The sequence below is a fragment of the Malus sylvestris genome, chromosome 11 (assembly GCF_916048215.2).
Source record: "Malus sylvestris chromosome 11, drMalSylv7.2, whole genome shotgun sequence".
Taxonomy (NCBI): Eukaryota; Viridiplantae; Streptophyta; class Magnoliopsida; order Rosales; family Rosaceae; genus Malus; species Malus sylvestris.
This window is the reverse complement of record NC_062270.1, coordinates 32570913-32596668: the sequence shown is the minus strand read 5'-3', so window position 1 is coordinate 32596668 and position 25756 is coordinate 32570913. Positions and strand designations below refer to the sequence as shown.

The window sequence follows — 25756 nt, the reverse complement described above, 5'->3', positions numbered from 1 at the left end:
GAACTACAGATCGAACAATATGCCAACACGAATCTTATCCATGATGTTTATGATATTAAAGAATCATATGGATTGAAGATTATGAGTTAAATACTCAAATGATGTCGACACTAAGATTAATCATTTATCTTCGTGAAGGTAAAGATAAATTAATGTTTGGTCTAGAAGTACCATATCTTAGTGAAGTATATGCTTTATTGTATTTGACACAATACACTAAATGAAATAAAGCTTGTTTATTAATATCTCCGAGAAATTACAGATATGTGCATACACATGAGTTAAAACAAACAAACAAGATGGAGCCTTCACAAAGGTTGCTCATGTGAAGCCTCAGTACTTGGAAGTACCTCATAATGAGGAGGCATTGGAGATTGATCGTGTGGTGCCCCAGTACTTGGCAAAACACCAGAAGGGGAAGACATCAATTGCATTCGGAATTTAGCAACGAACCTCTGGTGATCACTTTGAATTCGACTTTCAGATTCCTGTAGCTGGTCGAGCTTTCTTTTCATGCTCGTAGAGTAATTATTTGCAAGCACATGTAACACTCTATTCTTGTGCTTAAGCCCTCTAATCTCTTATTTAAGAAATACCACCTTAGCCATCAATGATTCAACTTGGCGAGTTTGAGCAAGTAGTCGTTGACCCATATTGGAAACAGAGCTAGCACACTGAACATTGAGAGCCAATGAGTCTTGAACGGCTAACTCATTAGATCGTTTTGAAAGGATTCTGTTATCCTTTGGAGTGAGAAGATTCCTAGCTACCACAGTAAAGGTTATGTTATTCTTCATCACATAATCCCCAACTGTAAGAGGACCATTAGAAGATAAGAAGGACGAGCGCCATATGTTATCCTGACGCTGCTCGTCTATATCACTCATAAGACTCAAATCTAAACAAATGGTAGATGGGCAAGCCATTTTCAGAAATGATGAAGGAAAAATGAGGTCAAATAAAATTTTAAAAGTGCAAGAAGGGGGAAATTTCTACAGGCAACAACTTTCTGAGCATACTCTTGAACATAATTGATGTCTTTATAAAAGAAAAGGCAATAGAGCCACTTGTTCAGAGATCGAAGAGGCATCGTTTTTCGAATTTCAAAAGTTAGATTTTCCTGAATAAAGTTCGTTGACATTTTTCAGACACAATCTCAGCTTTTTCGGATATCGCGTGCAACTTTGTCAAAGATCTCTAAAAAAGTTGAAAACGTGTAAATCTTACTGTTCTAATTACACCACAGTTGCTGACAAAAGTAAAGGCACAACACCACTACCTGTTATTGAAAAATCTCTATATATGTCGATCTCCGTTCTCCATAACAAGGCAGACCTACAAGAATACCTAACTCTTCCTCATCTCCGAGAATGTATCTTCAACAAAGCATCTCAAAATACTCAGTTTTCTTCCTCTCCGAGAATACCTCTTCAAATAAGTCACACCAGAGCAAACATATCTCATATCATCAGGGATGAGAGCAAAAGTATCTCATATCATGCAATCTTCATGTCATTTCCTTTGTCCTTGTTTTTACCTGCAAAGACAAGGATAAAGAAACCAATATGTTGGACCCTCAACTCAAACTTCGGGTAAGGAACCGACTGCCCAGAACCTTTGCTTGGTTGCTTACCTTGCATTGCTCTCGAGTACTCATCTTCAACTATTGATATGATGTTGGCTATTTACACTGAAGCTGCCACATATGGATAGGTCACCAAGAAGTGATGAACCATTCAAATGCAAGGGATGCATTCCACTCATGCATCAGTGGACAAATCCTAGAAGAGAAGATGCCACACATGCATGGGGGAAAACCAGGGAAAATACCACTTTTGCAAAAGGAACAGATAAGAAAAGTGAAAATAATACATTGAAGCATGTGGAGACAAGCGCAACAAACACGTGCTGATTCATTCCCGACAAAGCCGAAGATCACTTGCCACATGAAGCTCCTCGTGGTCCAATTTCATTTAAGATCAAGCCTCGAAGGTCCTTGAAGAAATCACAAGTCTGATTCTAGATCAAGTGTCCACCACCCTTGAATTAAATTTAGCTCTCTGATAAAAGGAGTAAATTCAGACATTTGGAGGAAGTCTAGCAGAAGGCCCTTTAGCCCAGTTAAAAAACAAGTATGTAGAAAGTTAACAACAAGTAAAATACCTTTTTTGGCAACTCTCCTCGCTAAGGGACTAAAGCATAATGATCAATGATTAGCCTAAAGAATTTGAAATCAAGGGGAGATACTTGTTAGGGAGAGCATCCAAAAATAGATCAAGATTTTAACAAGTTAACTGATGTTATTATGTGAGCATCCAAGGGGGAGTGTTGTAAAACAATGGGTATGTTTGCCCACATGCATATAGTAAACCTTTCACAAGTTTAATAGTGTTTTGTTTGCTTTCAAAATGTTTGCTCTATAAATAGAGCATTCCAAGTGTTCAAAAGGGGGCGATAAAAGGAAGAATAGAGGAAGAAGTGAGAAGCCACAAGGCTCATAGGAGAGACAAAGGAAAGAGGGAGGGAAGTTATCTTTGTAATCTTATTACTTCTGATTATAAATAAAAACACTACTGCTGCCCAAGGATGTACTCCACTCATATTAACTGTAGATGAACCTCGTAAATTTTGTGTCTTGTTTATTTATTCCATTACACATACCGTCGATTTTACAACAGTTTTTTGGTTACTAAAATCTCACGAGACGTATGAATCTTATGAACCAGCTTATTAAAACAAACAAAAAATATATGGGTTGTCGTATGCCCATGCAGTCATGGTTATGGACCATTTCATACACGTCTAGCCTTTATGTGATATTTTGTCCCAAAATTTATTGTTTATTTATTTTACAGTTTGAGAAAGGTGATTTAAAGGCGTTTTGGTTATTTATATTTTTTTTATTCCTTCAGTGCCCCATTTTCTTTTCAGTTTTCCAGTGCCTTCACCAATCCACCTTGTTCTTTTTTTTTTTCCGATTTTAATTCTCTTTTGAATTTGTGGGTTAGTATGTTATTTTAATCTTGTTCTCTTATTTTCCCTTTTTCATCTCAGTTTTGCATTTGTCCGTTTTCATCCAATTTGTAATTTTGATCCATCCTTTAAAATTCTAATTAAATTGCTATCATGACGACACATTGTAATTAAAAGGAACGCAAAACAAAACAGAAAAAATCAGACTGGTATGGTATATATATTGCAAAATTTCTCTTAAATTGTATATTTAGGGAGGCAGCATTTAATCTTTTGACCAATCCGCAAGTTAACTTTAGACCCAAGTATTCTTAATTTGCTCTCACTTTCAAGAAATGTTAATTCCGCAAAAAATTAAAATAAAATAAAAGGAAGTAAGAAACGATTCAACGAGTAATCATGAAATTAAGCCATATAATTCATGAAAAAGGGATGACAGATCCATACTCATAAACCTAAAATCTATAAAATACCTATTTAACACCTAAAATCTAACAGTATTGGGACCCCAACAACTCAACTCCATGAGTTTTTTAACCTTCTCCTCCTGTGATCTCTTCATCGTCATAGAAATTGCAGAAGACGAAGAGTCGGAGAGTTTCTTGGCTTGGGAATAGGATCTGATGTTGTTCTTGGCATTCTGGTGGACTGACCTCAGAACCCCATTCCACCTGCAGACTCCTTGGTCCTTCAGTGCCTCCACTGCTCCTATACTTGCTGCTACTACCCAAGCTCTGCAGGCTGCGCTCATTTTTTTTTTTTTTTTTCTGATTTTTGTTGTGAGAGTAGGGAAGGAGATTTTTGGGGTTTTCTTGAATTTTTGTTGTGGGTGGTAGGGTATGCGTATATTTATATATGCCAGCTGATACGGTAAAAGAACAGTGAGATTCAAGACAGTGGCACCAGTTTAGGACTAGTGTTGGAGTATTGACGAGAAAAAGTGGCTTGGGACTTCAACCAGTGGTATTGGTAAGACGCGGTTGCAAAACGGCGTGCTGATGCTTGTTTTTTTTTTTTTTTTTCATCCGGCCCAAAGGAAAACGCAAAAGTTGTTCTCCTCCATAGCCACGTGCATCCCTATATTGTTTTACCGACAGGAAAAAAAAAAAAGAAAAAAAAAACTCAAATTTGAATACAGTGATATATTTCCTTAGATGTTGGATTTGGGCTAAATTAACCATAATTTGGTCACGAGATGTCAGATTTGAGCTAAGTTATACAATAAGTAAATCATAATTCAACATCGAATTCATTATTCATGAGAATCTAAGATCTCTTACTTATAAGTGAATACAGATACTACTAAACCATAATATAAGTGACAACAAAATTTTTAATTTAGCTGCACGATAAAGCATCAATTAAATTAATTTCATTTCATTTTTCAGTTTGTCATTGTTTTGCTACCTTTCCACATTCACCAATTCAACGGGTTGGGATTTGAAACGAATTCGATCCCAAATCAAGTGAATCCACAAATCAAATATGAATATGAGTTGGTGTGATTCGGTAATAATTTAATTACGAATAGACCTCAAGTGAAACTTGTGTTCAAACATTATGAGAACAAATTGAATATCAACATTAAAAAAAAAATGTTTTGATAACAATTTTGTTTTTATTTTTACTTTATTTAAAGGTAACTATTATTGGCACATCAAAAATTTAATTGTATACTTTTCATGAGAGTCTTTTTCTTACTAAATATAAAAAATTTGGAGTGCACAATTAAATTTGAGAACTGCTAGACCCACTCACGCTATAATCACACACACCATAAAAAGTTATAAAAATTAAAATGTGTTGTCCCATCCACTATTATTTTTAAAATAACCTCTCATATTCTAAAATTATAAACTTGTCTCTTAGAAAAAAGAATATAAACAAATAATATATAGATATATATATAAAGCTAAAATTAAGTACATAATCGGGATAGAACTTCATCAAATATAAGAAAAATACTTGATTATTTCATATTAAAAAAACTTTTACCTCACATGCCTCAGAGTCAATCTTTGTTCATTTTGGACAACTTATACTCCTTCGGTATCATATATTGTGCCCTAATTGAGACAAAATTAAGGGGTCGTTTACGTAACCGTAATCAAAATATGAGGAATTGGATTGAGGAGGAATTGAATTGAGGAGGAATCAAAATCAAATTCTTGTTGAAACTATTTACTTAAATGTTTAGGAATCGGAATAGGAATGAAACTGAATTCATAGAAGTTGTTTACTAAATCAACTGAATCGGAATAAAAATCAATACGATTACTAAAATGCCTTTTTTTTTTTAATTTTATTCTATATTTATATTTAAAAACATTTAAACTAGTTATTTTTACTTAAACTAAAGATTTTTTTTTTCTATTCGTAAAGAGTTTGTTTATACCATATTTAGGGCCTCCGTATTTAGATCTCGTACAAATACTCGGGGGATTTAAATGTAATTATGTAATAAAGGAAGGGGCAAATATGTAATATGTGAGGAGCCCTTATTCTATAAAAGGAATCCTCACCTTCACAAAAAGGGGAGGCCAATTCCTAAGGCTCCCCACCCCTTCTCAAAGCTCTCGCTCTCAGAGCTCTCTCTCCCTCAGATAAATACATAATCAGTGTGGACGTCGCCCAAACATTGGGGTGAACCAGGATACATCTTGTGTTATTTACATTTCATGCAGATTCACGGTCGGATTTACGTTGTTCCAAGACCTCCGGTTTTGTGCATCAACATTTGGTGCCGTCTGTGGGAATCGACACGAAAAGTTATGTCGGTTCTCTTTCATTTTTTCACCTCTACCGTGAATCTGCAAAATCTACGAAACCCAATCGACTAGCTACTGCTTCCACCATCCCACTCCACGAGATCTTCAGCTCCATTAGGAGATCCCAACCACCAAATTTGACCACCCCTTTTTAGAAAAAATCCATGAGCAACGTCCGCAAAGACCTCATCCACAGCTTCCCTCAGAAGCACGGGATGAAATTCCACAGCTACGCGCTAGCGTTCAAGTCGCACGTGCCCTCGCTCGCTCCCTTGCTGACTCTCTACAGCTCGACGAGGATTACAACGGCGAGAACGACGTCGTACCCAACGAATCAGTGCAGAAGTGGAGGTCGGAGGTGATGACGGCCTCCAAGATCTTGCCGTGCTTGTCGAAGTGCTCTCTCAAGGCATTTTTGGGAGTCTCCCGCGCCAACCCTCAGCCATAAAGCACTTGGGTGTACTTATCTTTTAAGCCACCTGAAGCTTTTCCTGAACGAGCCCTTTATCTTCCCCTCCACGGAATACATCTTGTGGTAACTCCAAGCTGCTTGTCCAGACGGAGCAGTAAAAGTGCCATGCGGTGACTCTGCTAAGAACTATCCGAGCAACCCAATGCTTGGACGGCGATAGGTCAGCGACACAAAGGTGGGTCCGTATGTGTGGCTTACGTATCAAGAGGTTTATGACGCTGCCATTCAAATGGGTTCAGCCATTAGAAGCCGCGGTGTCAATCCTGTAAGTCACATACAAATTAAGTATATATATCTTCGAGCAAGAGGACGGCCAGCACGGCGACAACAAAAAGCCTCGTTTCTGTACGGACCAACCAGATCCGCAAGCTCGTCAGTCATCTCAACCGCTCTTTCTTCCTCTCCAAGCTCTTCGACCTTGAGGTTCGCTCCTTGACCTTGAGGTTCGCTCCGACTTCGACTCCAAAACCGACGTCGTTGAGAGGGTCCGCGTTTTGCCTCGCTTGATTCATCTGCACTCTCATGGTGGGTTCTTTCAAGTTTGGTCATGATTAACAGAGTTCATTGGATTGATAAGGAAAAACTTGTCAAATTCATTTTAGACTTCCAGGACATTGAAAATGGAAAAATTTCTGACAGACCAGAAGATGTTGTTGATGTCTACCACACATACTTTGATGTAGCTGGACTTTTCCTTCTTGAATATCCCGAGATGAAGGCCCTAGATCCAACTTATGCTTTGCCAGTTGATGTTGTGAACAGGATTATCTTGGTCAAATAAAGCAGCTCAGATCTGGCGATGGTGGTCAAAGAGAAGAGCTTGCTGCACATGTCCTATCATTATGCAAGCTTGCGGCACTTGTCCTATCACTATGTGCACCGAATCCATACATCATTTCTCAAATCACCCGATTTGGGTGAAAGCGTGTCAGATGGAAAAGATGCTTGCAAGTTGGGGTTTGAAATCTTTAAGCCAAAAGGAAAAAAAAACAACAAAGATGGGGGAAGGCAAAAGCAAAAGAAAGGCAACCAGGCCGAAAGCAACCATGCCATCCCTTCAGCAATAAAGGAGCCACATGCTTCAAGCCATGAGAACCCCTACCACAATATTTTCTATTTCTGTCACGATTACCCCTGTTGCCCTTAATCATGTCATCAAGCGACATATCCAAAGTAGAAAGCAGAAAGAAAAGCAGAAGAAACAGAAAAAAAGCAAAAAAAACAAAAGAAGAAAGCAAAAGAGAAAGCAAAAGGAAGGAATAAACACCCCACCAGAATGATGTGATTTACTTTTCTGGTTTTTGTATGATGTAATTTATTTTTCTTATCTTTTGGAGACATCAGTATGAACCCCATCAGAGGGTAAAAAAAAAAAAAAAAAAAAAACTAAAGGCCCAAAATAATGGGCTACAATGTCATACGGAGGGCAAAGGCCCATAAGCCCAAAATAGCACAAACCAGGTGATCAAAAGTACGCCCAGTACTCCAAAATTATTCGGCAACCTGCCGCTATTACCACCAGCCAGGTGATCAAAAGTACGCCCAGTACTTCAAAATTATTTGGCAACCCGCCGCTATTACCACCAACCAGGTGATCAAAAGTACACCAAGTACTCCAAAATTATTCGGCAACCCGCCACTATTACCACCAACTAGGTGATGAAATGTACAACCCGTACTCTAATATCATTTGGCAACTAGTCATTCATGCCACCAACCAGGTGATGAAATGTACAATTCGTACTCTAATATCATTTGGCAACTAGCCATTCATGCCACCAACCAGGTGATGAAATGTACAACACGTACTCTCCTTCATGCCACCAACCAGGTGATCAAAAGTACGCCCATTACTCCAAATTATACATGAGCATTACTCCTGTCATTCATACATAAACATTCATGAGCATCACTCATGACAATCATACATAAACATTCAGGACCATCATTCATGTCAACATTCATGAGCAACACTCATGTTAACATTCATAAGCATCACTCATGACAACATCCATGAGCATCACTCATATCAATCAACATAAAAATTCATGAGCATCACTCATGTCAATCAGCTTCAAAAGCTTCATTTACAGAGCTCTAGCTTCAAAAGCTACAAAAAGCTCTATCTTCAAAAGCTTCATTTACAAAGCTCTAGCTTCAAAAGCTTCATTTACAGAGCTCTAGTTTCAAAGCTTCACTTGCAAAGCTTCACCTACAAAGCTTCAGTGCAAGGTATACAAATACCGCCTCCGAACAACCGCCACTTCGGCCCATACATGGATTCAATTTGAAGTCTCCAGCAAACAGGCTCTATTGACCGAAGACTTGAGGGACTACACTATACACCATATATTGGGCCTCAAATGGGCCTCATAAAAAAATACTTGGGGGACTTAGCCCATTATTTATGTATTGAGGAGCGAGCCCTTATTCTATAAAAGGTACCCCCTCACTTTCATTAGAGAGCACCCATTATTCATGTACCGAGGAGCGACCCCTTATTCTATAAAATGGACTCCCTCACCATCATTAGAAAGCATCGCCGCCTACTGAGCAACTGCCTCGCCTCGAGCATCAACTCTAGCCCATCATTTATGTATTGAGGAGTGAGCCCTTATTCTATAAAAGGGACTCCCTCACCTTCAATGCCACAAGCCGAGCCAACCAAGGCAACATAAGCCACAAGCAGAGCAGCCTCGCAGCATGTGTTACTTCAAGTTGAGCAGTATTTCACTTTAAGCACCGCCTCATATCAAGTATTAGTTCAAGATAACATCTAGCTACTTCGGCCCACACATAGACTGAATTTCAAGTCTCCATCCAAAAGACTTTTTTGACTGAAGACTTCAGGGACTACTGTTTATACCATATTTAGGGCCTCCGTATTTAGATCTCGTACAAATACTCAGGGGACTTAAATGTAATTATGTAATAAAGGAAGGGGCAAATATGTAATAAGTGAGGAGCCCTTATTATATAAAATGACTCCTCACCCTCACAACAGGGGGATGCCAATTCCTAAGGCTCCTCACCCCCTCTCAAAGCTCTAACTCTCAGAGCTCTCTCTCCCTCAGATAAATACATAATCAGTGTGGACGTAGCCCAAACCTTAGGATGAACCACTATACATCTTGTGTTATTTACATTTCATGCAGATTCACGGTCGGATTTACGTTGTTCCAAGACCTCCGGTTTTGTGCATCAACAGAGTTAAAGTCCACTATTGTGCAAAAGCCGAAGTAAGAGCCCAGCCACAATCATCTTCCCTCCGCGGAAGAAAAAACCCAGAAATTAGACCTCGAGGTCGCGGTCGCCAAAACAATGTCACAGAAAGATGAATAGGTGAGCGAAAAGCACGTCTGTGAGATACTGACGTTGACGTCATCATCTTGGAGCTACGTCCACGCTGCATGTCGGCGATGTCGAAGCGGCTGGTTCATCGCCTCCTGAACGACGGTGATCCGGTGTTCGGGAACAAGATCTCGTATGCAACCTGCAAATCTCCTGAACCTATCGGATTTTTGATTCCCTTACTCTACCAGAATTAGGGGTGGGCAAACGAGTCTATGACCTACGGGGCGGGTCCATGTAATTGGCGAGGCAGGTCGGGTCCAAATTTCTGAAAAAACGGGTACCTGAGTAGGACCGTTTCCACCGTCCATTCTATGGAGATTAAATCTCCACCATTAATTTCTACCACATATCTTATTTCCACCTCTCTGTCACTAACTCTCGTCTTCTCTCTCAAAGCCTGTAAGTATATTTTTTCAGGAGCCATCATCTCTTAACTTCCAGGTTGCCTCCTCATAGATTCTAGGGCTTGATTTTTCTCCCCCTCATCCACCTTTGTCATCTCTAGAACCTTGGTTTCTTCTCCCTGCAGGCCGTCTCGCCATCACTTCACCTCCCACTGCTTCCTCAGCGCCTCCTCCACTGTTCACTCTTCCTCTCGTTGAAGCCACGACGATGTACATAGGTGCTTCCCCTACACCATCTGCTCCCAGATCAGAGTTATCGCTCCCCCTTTCTCACTCGAGTCGAGTCATCTTGTGAACACCACCATCACCATGGTCTCCTCCCGAATGCGACCACCCGTCACCGCTGTCGAGAACACCACCATCATCCTGTGATTCAAAATATCATATCATCTTCTCTCATATTAAGGTAATTTCTAAATTAGGGTTTTTGAATTATCTGGGTTTCTAAATTTAGGGATTTAGGACTTTTGAATTAGGATTTTTGAAATTTCTGGGTTACTGAATTTGGGGATGTAGTTTCTAAATTTTCTGGATTTAATTAGTTTTGCTTAGGTTTTGATTTTAGTTTTGGTTTTAGTTTAGCTTTGGAAAATCATTCTGTAAAGGATCTTGTTGGACTTGTAAGGCAAAATAGACTAATATTGAACTTATTCATGTTCATTGGTTTTCTTACTAAATTCCATATGCTTTAAATTGCTACGCTTTATGATTTGCAGTTATAATTTGATGATTGGGAATGGTTGTCTACATATTTTACAGTTTAAATGTTGTTGGATGATAAGAACGGGAAAACTGGTTGAATGAAGTTGTTGTCTTCAAATGGGCCAAGCCTGTTCTAATAAAAAAATTGTAGACCCAAATATGTTCTTGAAAAAATGTTATTGGACCCGTGGACCTGGCCCGAACCGGTTCGTTTCAAACGGGCTAGGTTAGGTCCGGTTTCAATTTTAGAAATTTCATTACTCGGCCTGGCCCGGCCCGTTGCAATTTAAAATGGGTCGAGTCCGGTTCCTCCAAATTTAGGCCCGACCCGGCCCGTGCCCACCCCTAACCAGAATTCAAGCTCGTGAGATTAATTTGTTGGGTTGAACGGCGTATTGATAAGAGAAGAGGGCATAATAGGAAGAGCAAATGAATTCCGGATTCACTCACTCTCCCGGAATTGAATTCCATTATTTGTGTGGGTCCCACACAATGTTGATTCCTTTAAATTTTAGTAAACACAGGTATAAACCGTAATCGGAATCAGACTCTTTCTTTTCATTCTGATTACGGATTGTTAAACACGCCCTGAGAACTTCCATGAATTGAACTTTGAATGTCAAAAATCATGATGCTTCACTGTCAAACTTTTTTCAAAGGAAACCTTGATTTTAGTGTGTTGCAACTCAAGTAGAAAATGTATACTTTCCCATGATGTTTTTCAAGGTTTTTATCGGTTATTTTATAATGGACAAACCTATAACTAAAAATTTAATTAAAAAGTAGGTGAGGAGATAAAACATTATGGTGAGAATACATCACTCTTAAATTTTTGGAGAAAACGTTACTTTTTGAAAACCATATTCTCAAAAAATAACTTGTTAATAAGTTAAATAAGAGACCATATGAGCTGGGAAGACCAACAACCTTCCTATAATATTCTCAAAGTCTAAGGATGTGGTCCCTCGTCCTAAATAGTTGATTGTACTTTGATATATATTTACGGAACTGGATCCTCTCCTGAGCTCAGGATGGGGATCCTCATGAGCAGCCTATCCGGACCATTCAAACTTGATCCAACGATTGCAATTATTATAACTTTTAGAGGAGCTTTCTGTTTGCAGCCGTTGGATCAAATTTGAACGCCCTGAATGGGCTACTCAGAGGATCCCCATCCTGAGCTCAGGAGAGGATCCAGTTCCATAAATTTACGAGCCAAAAGGATCACATCCATCTGTATGTTGAGAGATTTTTTAGTGTGACTGTCACACGAGGTGGTACACCATGTGTCCCTATATAAATGGTGGGTATGTGTGTTAAAAGGTTAATAACTTCAAAATTAAAATTTTCCACCACTTGAATAAAAACACATAGTATACCATCTGTATTCCCATCGCAACTAAAAATTTCTCTTGTTTGTTGATTATTATTGCAGCAAAAGTTAAATCTTTTCATCAAATCCATGTTAAGACTGCTTTTATGATATGGATCCACCGGAAGAGTTCATAGTTCTTGTTCATGGGCTTGTTAAATGAGTTCTTCAGGGTTTAAAGCAATCGCCAGAACAATTAACTCGTTTAATTCTCATGGAAAAAGGGGTGACATATAATTCAATACTCATAAACCCTAAATCTAAATTACATAATTACAATCTAAAATCTTATGGTATTTGGACCCCAACAGTTCAATTCCATGACTTTTCTCAACTTGTCTTCCTGTGATCTCTGCATCGTCATAGAAATTGCAGAAGACGAAGAGTCGGAGAGTGTCTTGGCTTGGGAATAGGATCTGATGTTGCTCTTGGCATGGTGGTGGACTGCTCTCAGAACCCCATTCCACCTGCAGACTCCTTGGTCTTTCAGTGCCTCAACTGCTCCAATACTTGCTGCCACAATCCAAGCTCTGCACGCTGCACTCATTTTTTTTCTGATTGTTTTCTGAGCTTGCTGTGATCAAAGATCTTACGGGTGAAAGTTTGGAAGGGAGAGTATGAAATAACCGATATCCGAAAAAGGGCCGTGTTGTTGACAAAAAAGTAATTTATGTTGTCTAATGTTTTGGGATTATGATTTCATTTTGTTTTAAAGGGAGATTCAGATTCCTTTCAATTGAAAGCGAGGCAAAAGCTGAAAACAAGCTTAAACTTACGATTTGAAGACCAAGTCAGAGACTACTGGCCGTCTCGCAGATGAGAAATCTGAATCTAGGATTCTTGAATTTATTTATGCATATATATAGAGGAAGCAAATAGGAGAAGGAGAGCGAAAATCAAGGCACAGCCACCAGTATGAGGGATATAAATCTGTGGTGATACAAAGAGGGTTGCAAAACAATGGGCAAAAAGCACATGCATTTTTAGGTCATGAGTCAAAGGGTAGTTAAACGCTCCTCTTTGGGGGAGTCAGTAGCCACGTCCTTTTCTTGTTTTTCGGTTTTTCTGTTTTTGGTATTCCAAAACACCAAATTTGAATTAGGGGTCTTTGATTTTAGGTCAATTATGCTATCTCCAATGTAAGGAGTTAAAAATTTAAAATGCAGTCCGTATTATTACTATTTTCGTATAGGTAATTTTTTTAGGAAAATCGTAGTCTGTTCACTTTTTAGATCACTCTCTAAAGATCAACTTCAAAAAAATCACCAAAGCAGAAATTATTTAACTGTTTAATTAACGTTGTCAAAAATTTCTTATTTAACTGAGAAATATGTTACATCTATTTATTGGTTAACAATTAGATAATTAAATGATTTGGATTTAGTTAGTTTTTTGTATAAGTAATCTTTGAAAAGTAATCAAGAAAGTAAATGATTATGATCAACAAAAAATATTGCAAAATGAGGAGAGCCAAGAAAATAGAATGAAAATGTCTCAAATGGGAAGGTCGCTAATATTCCTCATTTTTGTATAATCATACTTTTTTTAATACACACTTTGACCCAAATTCCTTTTTGAATTAAGTCGTGCAAGAAAGAAAGGTCACAATTAGCAGTTTGCATAGCTTTTTCAGTTTAATTGACTAATATAATTTACTCATTTTCCACAAGATTGCTTCTAATTTCTAATTTCTCCTTCCTAGTTTAAACTAAATTAAAAGGGTAATGTTAGGAAAACCAAATTTATAAACTAAATGGTGTAAATTTTAATAATTGAATTATTACTTAACTATTGATTAACATGCTTATTTTTTATTAATGACACATCATTTAGTTTGCAAATTTAGTTTAAAAATTTAATCTTTCTAGTATTATTCAAATTAAAATATTGCTTAGGTCTACATCGAATAAGACTTTACACCAAATTTCTTTAGAAACTTGAGTAGTCCATATTATTCGAGGACAATGTGCTTTTTTTTTTTAATCCAAAAAAGAACTAGTAACAAAGCGAAAAGTCACGAGTACAACCGTTTTCCAATACAATCAAAATTAAAAGCAATGAGGGCACTAGCAAGTAAGCAGTGATCCCAAACATGTGGAGGTTCCACAGAAAGACCAATGTAAGTCAATGCGTCCACGACAAAGTTAACCTCATTGTAAATATGGTTCCACTCAACCTGCCTGATGGAGCAAGCAATACCACGGCATCCTCGAAAATAACTTGTTAAGAAGTTAAATATGACATTATACGAGCTAGTAAGGCCAACAACCTTCCTATCATATTCTCAAAGTCTAAGGATGTGGTTCCTATCCTAAATTGTTGACTGAGTGCTTTGACATATATATATATATATACACACACACACACGAGCCAAAAGGATGGCATCCATCTGTATGTTAATTGATTACTATTGCAGCAAAAGATAATTTTAAAATTCATCAAATCCATGTTAAGACTGCTTTTATGATATGGATCTACCGGAAGAGTTCATGGTTCCTGTTCATGGATTTGTTTAATAAGTTCAGGGCTTAAAACAATCACCAGAACACTGATCTTAAAATTTGACAACGCCATTTTTATCCAATGACAATGAGCAATGAAATAAGTCGTTTAATTCTCATGATAAAAGGGATGACATATAATCCAATACTCATAAACCCTAAATCTAAATTACATAATTAGAATCTAAAATCTTATGGTATTAGGACCCCAACAGTTCAATTCCATGACTTTTCTCAACTTGTCTTCCTGTGATCTCTGCATCTTCATAGAAATTGCAGAAGACGAAGAGTCGGAGAGTTTCTTGACTTGGGAATAGGATCTGATGTTGTTCTTGACATGTTGGTGGACTGATCTCAGAACCCCATTCCACCTGCAGACTCCTTGGTCTTTGAGTGCCTCAACTGCTCCAATACTTGCTGCCACAATCCAAGCTCTGCACGCTGCACTCATTTTTTTCTGATTGTTTGCTGGTTTTGCTGTGATCAAAGATCTTACAGGTGAAAGTTTGAACTTGAAAGGGAGAGTATGAAATGAGAAATCTGAATCTGAGGTTTCTTAAATTTATTGATGCATATATATAGAGGAAGCTAATAGGAGAAGGGGAGCGAAAATCAAGGCACAGCCGCCAGTATCACGGAAACAAATCTGTGGTAACACTAATAGGGTTGCAAAACAATGTGCAAAGCCACGCGCTTTTCTTGTTTTTGGGTTTTTTTTTTTTTTTAATTTTTTTTTTAATTTTTTTTTTATAACAAATAATATTATTTATACTAAATGAGTGTGAGAGTGGATTAAACCTCACAAAAACTTAGCAATAATATAGTTCAAATTCGTCTTGATGAGAATCAAACTTAAAACCTTTCATTTAAACTATCTCCAACCCTTGGCCTAAAACATAAACTTTTTAGCCCAAAAAATTTAGGTTTTAACTCAGAAACAACTTTTTTGCTTTAACTCTTTTGGCCTAAAATTTTAGCTCCAAATTATTAAAGAATGAATTTAGACTAATTTTTTTTCTTAAAGTAACTTTTTTAAAAGAAAAAAAAATATTTAGACTATCCTAATTTAATTTTATGAACATTTAACCTAAAAATATTTAGATTCTGACAAATACTGAAAAATCACTAACCAACACCATGAAACTCGTTAAATACTATGAAACAAATATAAAACACATAAAGATTTTTTTTAATTACCTTAACTGTTTAAATTTGGACTGTTAATTTTTTGTTTTACTGTTGAATTTCATCAAATTCGATCTTAACCTTTCGATTTAATGAATTTATAAATATAAAACTAAATAAAATATACATATATGGTGGGTCAGCCTCACTAATCTTGAGCTAAATCTAGCTTTGTTTTAGATTTTAGGTTTTAGGTCCAATTTTAAGCTTGGGTTGGGTTGGATTTGAGGGGGAATAGAAGGGGGGAAATATATTATAGGCCAGGGTTGGAGATGTTTTTATGAATAGAGAGGAATATCACTAGAATGTAGTACTAAGTGACTTTTTCTGTTTTTGGTAGAGGGGTCTTTATTTTAGGTCAATTATACAGCTCCTGGGCTAAAAATCTAAAATGTAGTCTTGTATTTTCAATTATTTTTCTGTAAGTAAATTTTTGTAGGGAAATGCTAGCAACCTCTTTATTTCAATTTTATTGGCTCTTTTACCAATTTTGTAATGGTGTTTGATGATTTGAACCGTTCACTTTCTAGATCACTTTTTAAAGATCAACTCTACAAAAAAAACCAACTAAATTAGAAATCATTTGTTTGGTTAATGTTGTCAAAATTTTGTTGTTTAAATGAGTAACATGGCTCATCTATTCATTGAATCACAGTTAGATGACTAAACGATTTCGAATTTAGTTCATTTTTTGCATAAATGATCATTAAACGGTGATCAATAAAGTAAATCGTTCTGATCATCAAACAACATTGCAAGACGATAAAGAGAACTAAGAAAGTAGAACGAGAATGTCCAAATGAAAAGGTTGCTAGAATTCATATTTTTGTATGATCATACGTTTGTTTTAATAAACATTTTTGACCTAAATTCCTTTTTGAATTAAGCCGTGCAAGAAAGAAAGGTCTCAATTAGCAGAATGTGCATAGCTTTCTCAGTTTAATTGGCTAAAATATAGTTCAGGTCTTAATCCATCACATACATACACATCGAATAAGACTTTACACGTTACACCAAATTTCGATAGAAACTTGAGTAGTCCATATCAGATTATTCGATGCATGATAGCAAGATCGCCGAAAAACAAAATTCACAAAACGATATAATTGAGAATATGAGGCTGATCCAGATGGTAGACAGCAGGATAACCCATATAATATGATAATTCCGTGGATGAATATCTTTAAGACAGATAGATTTTTCTAAGTACCGAATATTCAAACGGTCCTCCATATGACATAATACAAGTGAAGGAACTGACATATTTTTTTCATGTTCGCTCGAATACTATGCACTTACAAAAAATTCTCCTCAATACTCATTCTTGACACATTATTCTAGGCTAAGAAAGTAACCATTCTTCTAGATTTAGAAAGTAAAATCCGAAAGTTCCTCCAACAAATAATAAAAGGTCGTACCCAGTGCACAAGGCTCCCGTTTTACGCAGGGTCTGGGAGAGGTGAATGTCGGCTAGCCTTACCCCCATTTATGGAGAGGCTGCTCCCAAGTCTCGAACCCGAGACCTACCGCTCATGGGCGAAGGCACTTGCCATCGCACCAAGTGCGACCTCTTCCTCCAACAAATAATGCTGAGATAAAAAAGTAAAGCCAACTTGGTCATTCTACGAGCCACGGCATTTGCAAAGTTACAACACATGGGTAGAATGGGGGTTTCAGTTTCCTAGTTTTGCTTTTATATAACAGAAAAGGACATTAAAGTTGCATGGCTCAAGCCCTCAAACCCCTTATAAATTTAGCTGAGATGCAATTTTTGCAAGAGCATTCCGTAACTAAGAAGCTTGTAAATACAGACAGGCAGTAGAGCTCTCTTCTTATATAGCTTTAAATACCAGAGTTTTGCTGCACAAGCTAAGGATTAATACCTACGGTTACAGAATCAAGTATATGTGCCCTATACAATCAAGCAATTTTCATGTAAAGAAGTGGATTTCGAATCTGAATCCGAATTCACCAGATGTTAGTAGAATTATGTATGCACACAATCCACAAAATAGCATGTCTCAACCACACTGTCAGGACGGTGAGATTTCAAATTGAGGCCCCGATGGACTCTGTTGGACAAAACCTACCTCAATTTTCGTGAACCCGCAATGCAGGTTGACCTTGTGAGCAATTAAAGGCTTAACTAAGTCAAGCTATGTCAGCCCCGTCAGGAAATTTAAACGTCTCAGATGCACCAAACTTCCTCCTCTCTTCCATTTCTTCTGCATCTGCATATTCTTCGTCAATACTATCATCATCCTCATCGTGGGAGCCCGCTGGTGACAGTGGTTCATGTATGCTTTGGGAACGATTTAGTGGTGTGGCAAGCATGCTCACTTGGCCAAAGTGAGAAATTTCTACAACCACTGTGTCATCATCAGCTGGAAGAGGCTGTTTCCATGGCTCCCCATCAATTCTCATGAATGTATGGTCAGCTGCACCCTTGCAAAACTCGAAACGTACTCTGTTTGCCTACAACCAAAGGAAGAGAGAGCGACAAGAAACAGAAATAAAGATGAATTCTTTAAACGATGATCCTACAAACTAGTTTGATTTGTGTTTATCTAAAGATGACTGCAGCATTGAATGATCAGTGGAGGATTTACTTATCGTACTTGTGCAATACGAGTCCCGTGTCCCTTAGAAGTAAGTAACACAAGACCATGCCAGGCATCTCTAAAACCAACAATTTCAATGAGGCCATCATCCACATATGGAGGAGTTAAATCCCGCTGTTAAGCACACATTATTTGAAAAAAAAAATCATTAAAAAGTGTTGGCAAGAAAAATTGCTACACTTTTCAACTGGAATTTTGGAGAGATCAATATGTCTGAACAGATAAGGGGAGCAAACGGAACTCACATATTGCATTTTCTTCCTATTTGGTTTCCCCCATGGATCAAGACCACCAGAAAAACTGGGTAAGTTGAGGCAAACAATAGACCTGATGCTATACATCAAAAGATAAAAGATGGAAATTTAAAGATTATGGAAGGGCTAATAATGTTAATCGGAAAAATAGGAAAAGATGGACGTGGAGACGATGTAAGTTTGTCCCAAAAATTGATTCAGTTGATTTTAGTTCAACAAATTATCATACATGTCATTCTAATCAACGATGTGCCTGGGACTCATTGTACCATTTCGTTTAAATGAAGCATGCAAAATGTAATGCTACACAACGTAATCTGAAAAACAAAGGGTCAAAACAACCTTTGGGATAAGTCGCTTTAGAGATTAAGAGAGGCATAACAGTTAACAAAAAGTTAAAACAGATCTTTTGTATTACCTGCGAGGTATGAGGACATCCTCCCATTGACCTTGTCTTTTCATGATCCTAAGCTTTATCTGCTGTGCTACGTTCCTGTGTTGAGATTACGGGCATTGTCACTAACATAGACAGCCAAACAGAAGGCTAACTTGAAGAATGGTTGATAACCATAGGTCTCAGAATGTTTAAATGAATTCACCAATCCTGATTTCGGATCATTGCAAAAATAAAGAGAACAAGAAGTCACATATTGGTTTCTTTTTTCGTCTTTTTTACCGCAAATTGGGCTATAACTCACTAGTCTTCACTCGAAACTATGCAAATCATATATCCGTCACGAGCCAATTCTTTCAATAACTAAAACTTAGACTAGGTATGGTGATTGAGGTTCAATGGAAAGGCGACGATTGGTTTAAGTCGAGTGGGAGTGCAAATACTGAATGGTGAGTCCAAAAGTGGTGATGTCATGAAGATGGTCAATAAATTTGAATTTTCTTTGATGAAATTTCTGCCTTTTTTTTTAACAAGAAATTGTACTACTGTTAGGAAATATAAAAAGAAAAACCAGAAGATGTATCATGTACAACTGAGAACAATAAAAGTAAAATTCCCAATGTTACATACAGTTGCTAGAAGACTAACCGTGAAGCTGGATGCGAAAGAGAAGCACAAAACCATCCTTGTGTACATCCAAGCTTCAAGTAAGTACCCTGAACAAATTACAAAATCAAAGAATTATGATAAGTAGAAAATTTATTTCTGACTTATGGGGACAAGTTAGACCCATGTAGTAACAGATGGAAACACCTAGACACCAAAACAACTTTTTAACGCTTAGAATCCAGAACAAATGAAAACCCTGATTAGGTAACCATCATATTAGATGGATGAAGACTTCATTCATTAAAACTATAGTGATAAATAAATAGACATTGTTTTACACTAATCTACTTTGGATCATGATGTTAAAGATTCAGAAAATGATTTAGTACTTGATTAACTAACTGGTTTCTAAACTTTTCAGCATGCAACTTCCTCTGTGCGTGAAAATCATATGATATTTGAGCATCCATTCCTGTATAAAACAAAATATATTTGTCAGAAAACCCGGAAATTGCACTCCGTATGAGTTCTTGTCACTACTTATGAGCCCAACCAATATTTACTTCGAAACTTTAGGCAGGGCAACACAGTGTAAATAAAAGATCAGATTTTTCTTTCTTTCTTTTTAAGGTTAACTTATAGCATCAATACAACAGGGGGCATAACTTAATTACCCTGCACATCGACAGCTATATCTTCAAAAAACAATTCCTTTATGAATAACTACCCGATTACCGCCATTCCTCTCCATAGCATGTCATATAAGCCTTATATCTCAATATATGGCAGACTATGCAAGACGTCATTTATCTGACCGTATGTTATTATGAAATTATGCCTGCACAATACATAGAGATGCTTGAAACAAGCATGATTCTATGCTTACTTTATTTCATTTCTCCTTAACCATTGGAGGTTAAGTTATTGAACTTTAAAACTATATTTAAATTTTATCCTAGATCCCTTCCTCACAACACACAAGCAGAATTCGAAAGACATTCTTGCATTCTTAGTTTCTTACCCATGCTAAAATAGTTCCAAAAGCCCCCGCGAAAAGTCTGGTAACCCTCCTGAGAACAGCCAACAATTTTTGCAGTAAGTTTACCTAATCGTGTTACAAATGAAGCTAACAAGAAAATGATATATGAATTGAGTTATCAATATTCCGATTGGCACTTGACCAGGAAACAGAAATCATACCATATTGAGTGTATCATTTTGGGAGACCCGATGAAATGCATGTAAAGAATGGGGTAGTTCAAGAGGCGCAATAGGGTCACAAGAATCATCCGTTGGAGACTTCATTCTCATTATTATGTGCCAGCTGATATACCAAAGACAAACGTAAAATAAATAGACTATGTCTCAACTATTCACTGAAGAGTATTGATTCACTGAGCAGTAATGTAGGCCGCACAGACCTGTTAAATGTGTATATTTTGAAAAAAGCTGACTACCTCTAAATTCAAAGACAATAGATGTCACCTGTCAATTTGCATTTCCTTCGCAATCTTCACTTGATTCAAGAAATACTGCACAGACTGACGGTCTGTGCCAGGATTTTTCTTCCCCTGTGAATTAAAAATCTGATGAGCTTACAAAGCTACGGCTGAGTTGAGTTAATGCACATCCAGAAGAAGCCAAATAATTACCATAAATAGATAGACTGAAACACACAAGGTTGGCAAACAGAATAATTACCCAACCGAATGCGAAGTGGAGGTTGTTTCCAGTTCCTAACGGGACTGGGGCAATCGGAGGTGGGCTAGGTAGTTTAAGATCAGAAACTACACTGAGGAGCCAGCCTGCTGTACCATCTCCACCTGCAACCTATCAATTCAGAAACGATACAGAATGAAATCATGGGCATTTAGAACAACACAGGTTTCAAATTTTCAAAACGCAAAAGCTCAACTCACGATTATTCTTAACCTCTTCTCGATTTCAGCAGCCAAAACATCTCCACCGCTCTTGAGAGTTTCTAAAGTTACATAAAGCTTGTGTAGCACCTTGTCAGGAGCCTTTTCTCCCAAGTCAATAACCTGAAAAATGAGTCAAGCCAATCATCCCATTACTTCAAACTAAAAAAAAAAACATGTAAATCCACGAAGCGAGATTATAAGTAGCTGCGGTGCAGCCTATAAGTAAACCTGGTTTTCATTGAGAAGGGAACGATACGTAAGAAGAAGTTCACCTCCAAGCTGACCACCACTTTTGGCATTAACAAACACAATGACCGGACACGAAGGCACAATTCGAACTTTTGGCATATCGGCTCCACTCACAAGTATGTAATTAGGAATGTAAAAGTCCCTCAACTTATCCTCAGTTTTCGTATTACCCATCATCATATCCCAACTGGCAGTGTTTTTCAATCATCAAATCCCAATTTCAAATCAATAATAATGATCAAACACAAAAAAAAAAGTAATAACAACAAAAATACTATAATTCGATCAATTAAAGTTCCAAACTTTCAAAAACTCAACCTCTTAGCAAGAAAACTATGAATGTGGGAAGCCAAGCGATTCCTAGAACTGCCAGAAACCCGGTTCAGAAACTCCATTTCTGTGTAAAAAAAAAAGGGGGTTTTAAAGCTTTAACTCAAAAAAAAAAAAACAGAAAACAAAATGGTGGCAGAATCTTCCTACAGTTTTTTTCTCAGCAACCAAACAGGGGTTGTGGGGATTGCGGAGGACAAAACAATCAGCCAATCCGAGGAGTTAAAAAGGCAGCAGAGGATATAAAGATAAAGGGTCTTCGATTGCTTTACCTGAAGAAGTTTCAGATAAATTTCCAAGCAATAAAAAATTGAAAAGACAAATGCCACTGTTTCGATGCCAAGCAATGCTCTGATATTCCGAATCTCTGATTGGGACAAGGAATCAATCAGATCATCATCAGAGCATTGCCTGGATCGGGAGAGGGAAAGGAATTAAAATCTTCGCATGATTTTGTCCTCCGTGTTATCTAATTAATTTGAGAAATTTGCGGAATTGCCTGGAATTTTGGTTTTTTTCAATTTTTTATTTAATGTTAGAAATAAATTGCCGACCGGATTTCAAATTCGGAATATAATGGAGTAAGTAGAAGGGTGGTCATCGTGTGAGGTAGGTATATTGTCTTGTAGTGGGTGCTGAGCTTGAACATGCCACGTGATGGCGGGAAACTGCGTCGGACTCGAGGTGGACTCAAAGGCTGGCTGCTAGGATGGGCCGAAACCTTCAAAACCCTTTGTAATAGTGTATTGCAAAGAAACCCTAGTAGCCCGCATATTTAGTTGAGGCATCAAACGATAACCATGTTTTTTTTTTTTTTTTGAAAAAAATGGACAACTGGTGGCAAGTTACGATTATTCACCATTTTCAGACCCAGAGAGGTCATAGGAAATTTCACTCTATCCGTGGCCACAGTTAAGCAGAATGACCCACTCGAAGCATTGGACTCGGAACCTCCCACATTTTCTTTGTCTTTTTGGGGAGCTACAGTCTGAGCCTTTACCGCTAGGCCACTTGCCGGTTAGCCATTTTGTTTCAGTCTTCACTTTTTTGAAATTTATTGAAATTGTGTTCAATAACGTTTTCAAATTTTATAAAATTGAAACCAAAAAGTGAAAACTCAACGCCAAATTTTGAAGAAAAAAAATATATAGTTTCCAATTTTAATTTTTTTCTTAAAACTAAAAGCTGAAAATAGTTACCGAACAGATTTCAATTTTCGAATCTTAATATTTTGAATTTTATGGAATTGGACCTGTAATGGATCCAGACATCAATTTAGACGCTACTTTGTTATCATGCCTTCAAACGATGATGTTCAACAAAACCCAGTTGCCGTTTCACAAATCAATGATCAAAACCAATTTCAACCAGACCAGCTCCAATATATTGCCCCATTTTTAAACCAAACCCCATCACTAATTTTGGCCACCCTCGTTCTGATCAGAGTTGTTTTGTTCCTATAACATTCCGGGACAAGATTACCAGCCGGCGTGCATTTCAGATAACGTTAATCATCAAAGCTATCAAAATACGTGTAGTTTTGGTTTCTACCAACCCCTTCCTCAAGTCCGGCCACCACTACCTATGTCAATAGTTGCACAGAAGATGAGAGGGATAGGATGGTTAATCTTTGACTTGACTTCATCAGAACTTATCTATGATACATTATCTTATTTTAGGCTAGTTCCATTTTAGGTTTTTTTTAATTGCGTCACAAAATTACAATTTTTTTCACATTGCATCGTGAGGTTTTAGTATCGTATCAGTTGTCTTAATTATTATTTTAAATACAAGTGATATTACTACTTTAATTTACACTGAGGGAGAGTGAAATGTTTGAGCCCGAAATGCTTGAAAGAGGATGTCCTAATCACCATGGTAATTCACCACTTAGGCCTTTTATCGATTTTAATATGGTCGATATTTTGCAAAATGGATGATGTGGCAAAGGTTGGTTGTCGTTTTGAGGATCTCGATGAAATTTTGATTTATATGGTGCTAATGTAACTTCCATGTAAACTCAAAAATTGCCGACACGCTTCGTAACACAAGGACTAGATATAAGACTTAAATTGATAATTAAGAAGAAACTAATGAGGCATGTACATTTAAAAAGCCTAAAGTGGATTGGAAGGGAAGCCTACAGTGGATTGGAAGTGAAGCAAAAGGGACAAACAGTTCCCCAATTGGAAGCTACATGTAATATATACACACATATACTTCATTGGTTGGTTTTACCTAAAGGCTTTAAGCCTTTACAATTTCAAGTTTTACAACAACACTCCATCAACGTTTTAAAATGATTGTAACAAAAAAAAATTGTTGCAAATTTGCCAAATATGATACCAACATGTATACGAAAATTTCTTGTGACAGAATATAAAAGCTAAAAGAGTAAGCTACACAGATTAATATCCTTAAGTTTAAGATAATTTCATGTGTGACCTTCTAGCACAATTAACGGGTCATCCGAACCCAACCCGTTTCACCCGTTAACAAGTATTATTATTATTTTTTTTTTTTGCATAGAGTTTATTTTTTGTTGTTAAGACTTTACTGAAATTACTAAAAATCCTCAACTAATGGGTGCTAATAGGTCTAACGGGTTGACCCAAAGTGACCCGTTATTTAATGGTGTTGATGCACAAAACCAGAGTGGTTTTGAAACAACGTAAATCTGATCGTGAATATGCAAGAAAGTAAATAACAATAGATGTTTCGTGGTTCACCCTAATGTTTAGGCTACATCCACACTGATATTATATTTCTCTATTTGTGAAAGGATGAGAGGATGAGAGGATGAGAGGGAGGGAGAGCTTGAGAGCTTTGCTCTGAATATGAGAGGTTTGACCTTTTGTGAGGGAGAGGAGGCCCTTTTATAGAATAAGGGCTCCTCACGTATTACATATTTGCCCATTCCTTTATTACATAATTACATTTGAGTTCCCCGAGTATTTATACTAGATCTAAATACGAAGGCCCTAAGTATGGTACAAACAGTAGTCCCCCAAGTCTTCAATCAAAAGAGTCTTTTGGCTAGAGACTTGAAATTCAGTCCATGTGTGGGCCGAAGTAACTAGATGTCGTCTTGACCTGATTCTTGATATGAGGCGGTCCTCAAAGTGAAATGATGCTCAACTAGAAGTAGCATAAGTTGCGAGGCTGCTTGGTTTGTAGCTTATGTTGCCTTGGTTGGCTCAGCTTGCGGCATTGAAGGTGAGGGAGTCTCTTTTATAGAATAAGGACTCGCTCTTCAATACATGAATGATGGACTAGAGTTGATGCTCACGGCGAGGCGGTTGCTTAGCTGGCGACGATGCTCTCTAATGATGGTGAGAGAGTCTCTTTTATAGAATAAGAGCTCGCTCCTCAATACATAAGTGATAGGCTAGAGTTGATGCTCTCTAATGATGGTGAGGGAGTCCATTTTATAGAATAAGGGCTCGCTCCTCAATACATAAGTGATAGGCTAGAGTTGATGCTCTCTAATGATGGTGAGGGAGTCCATTTTATAGAATAAGGGCTCGCTCCTCAATACATAAGTGATAGGCTAGAGTTGATGCTCTCTAATGATGGTGAGGGAGTCCATTTTATAGAATAAGGGCTCGCTCCTCAATACATAAGTGATGGGCTAGAGTTGATGTTT

The 25756-nt window shown here is 37.4% G+C and overlaps 4 protein-coding genes across 4 annotated transcripts; all 4 read right to left on the bottom strand.

Annotated features, from left to right (window-relative positions):
- Positions 1 to 3367: 3367 nt before the first annotated feature.
- LOC126591467 (uncharacterized) lies at positions 3368 to 3840 on the bottom strand. The gene has a single exon (XM_050257162.1). It carries the CDS (start codon positions 3722 to 3724, stop codon positions 3458 to 3460), a length of 267 nt encoding a protein of 88 aa, XP_050113119.1. The 5' UTR covers positions 3725 to 3840; the 3' UTR covers positions 3368 to 3457.
- Positions 3841 to 12219: 8379 nt separating this feature from the next.
- Positions 12220 to 12893, bottom strand: LOC126591466 (uncharacterized). Its single transcript, XM_050257161.1, has one exon. It carries the CDS (start codon positions 12590 to 12592, stop codon positions 12326 to 12328), a length of 267 nt encoding a protein of 88 aa, XP_050113118.1. The 5' UTR covers positions 12593 to 12893; the 3' UTR covers positions 12220 to 12325.
- A 1742-nt stretch (positions 12894 to 14635) lies between these two features.
- LOC126591465 (uncharacterized) lies at positions 14636 to 15159 on the bottom strand. The gene has a single exon (XM_050257160.1). The coding sequence runs from the start codon at positions 14995 to 14997 to the stop codon at positions 14731 to 14733; it is 267 nt and encodes an 88-aa protein (XP_050113117.1). The 5' UTR covers positions 14998 to 15159; the 3' UTR covers positions 14636 to 14730.
- Positions 15160 to 17537: 2378 nt separating this feature from the next.
- On the bottom strand, positions 17538 to 22647 carry LOC126588195 (diacylglycerol kinase 1-like). The gene is made up of 14 exons (XM_050253260.1): positions 22261 to 22647; positions 22099 to 22177; positions 21760 to 21967; positions 21529 to 21651; positions 21311 to 21439; positions 21095 to 21180; positions 20810 to 20933; positions 20631 to 20679; positions 19999 to 20081; positions 19649 to 19716; positions 19025 to 19099; positions 18598 to 18685; positions 18350 to 18466; positions 17538 to 18206 (listed from the first exon to the last, which is right to left on the bottom strand). Exons 2-14 carry the CDS (start codon positions 22173 to 22175, stop codon positions 17883 to 17885), a joined length of 1551 nt encoding a protein of 516 aa, XP_050109217.1. The 5' UTR covers positions 22176 to 22177; positions 22261 to 22647; the 3' UTR covers positions 17538 to 17882.
- Between the last annotated feature and the right edge of the window lie 3109 nt (positions 22648 to 25756).

Coding starts and splice junctions, on each gene's coding strand:
- LOC126591467 (XM_050257162.1), bottom strand. CDS start 3,724: ATGAGCGCAGCCTGCAGAGCTTGGGTAGTAGCAGCAAGTATAGGAGCA.
- LOC126591466 (XM_050257161.1), bottom strand. CDS start 12,592: ATGAGTGCAGCGTGCAGAGCTTGGATTGTGGCAGCAAGTATTGGAGCA.
- LOC126591465 (XM_050257160.1), bottom strand. CDS start 14,997: ATGAGTGCAGCGTGCAGAGCTTGGATTGTGGCAGCAAGTATTGGAGCA.
- LOC126588195 (XM_050253260.1), bottom strand. CDS start 22,175: ATGGAGTTTCTGAACCGGGTTTCTGGCAGTTCTAGGAATCGCTTGGCT. Junction 21,968..22,098: donor CATAGTTTTCTTGCTAAGAG/GTTGAGTTTTTG, acceptor AAACACTGCCAG/TTGGGATATGATGATGGGTA. Junction 21,440..21,528: donor AGAAGAGGTTAAGAATAATC/GTGAGTTGAGCT, acceptor CTGAATTGATAG/GTTGCAGGTGGAGATGGTAC.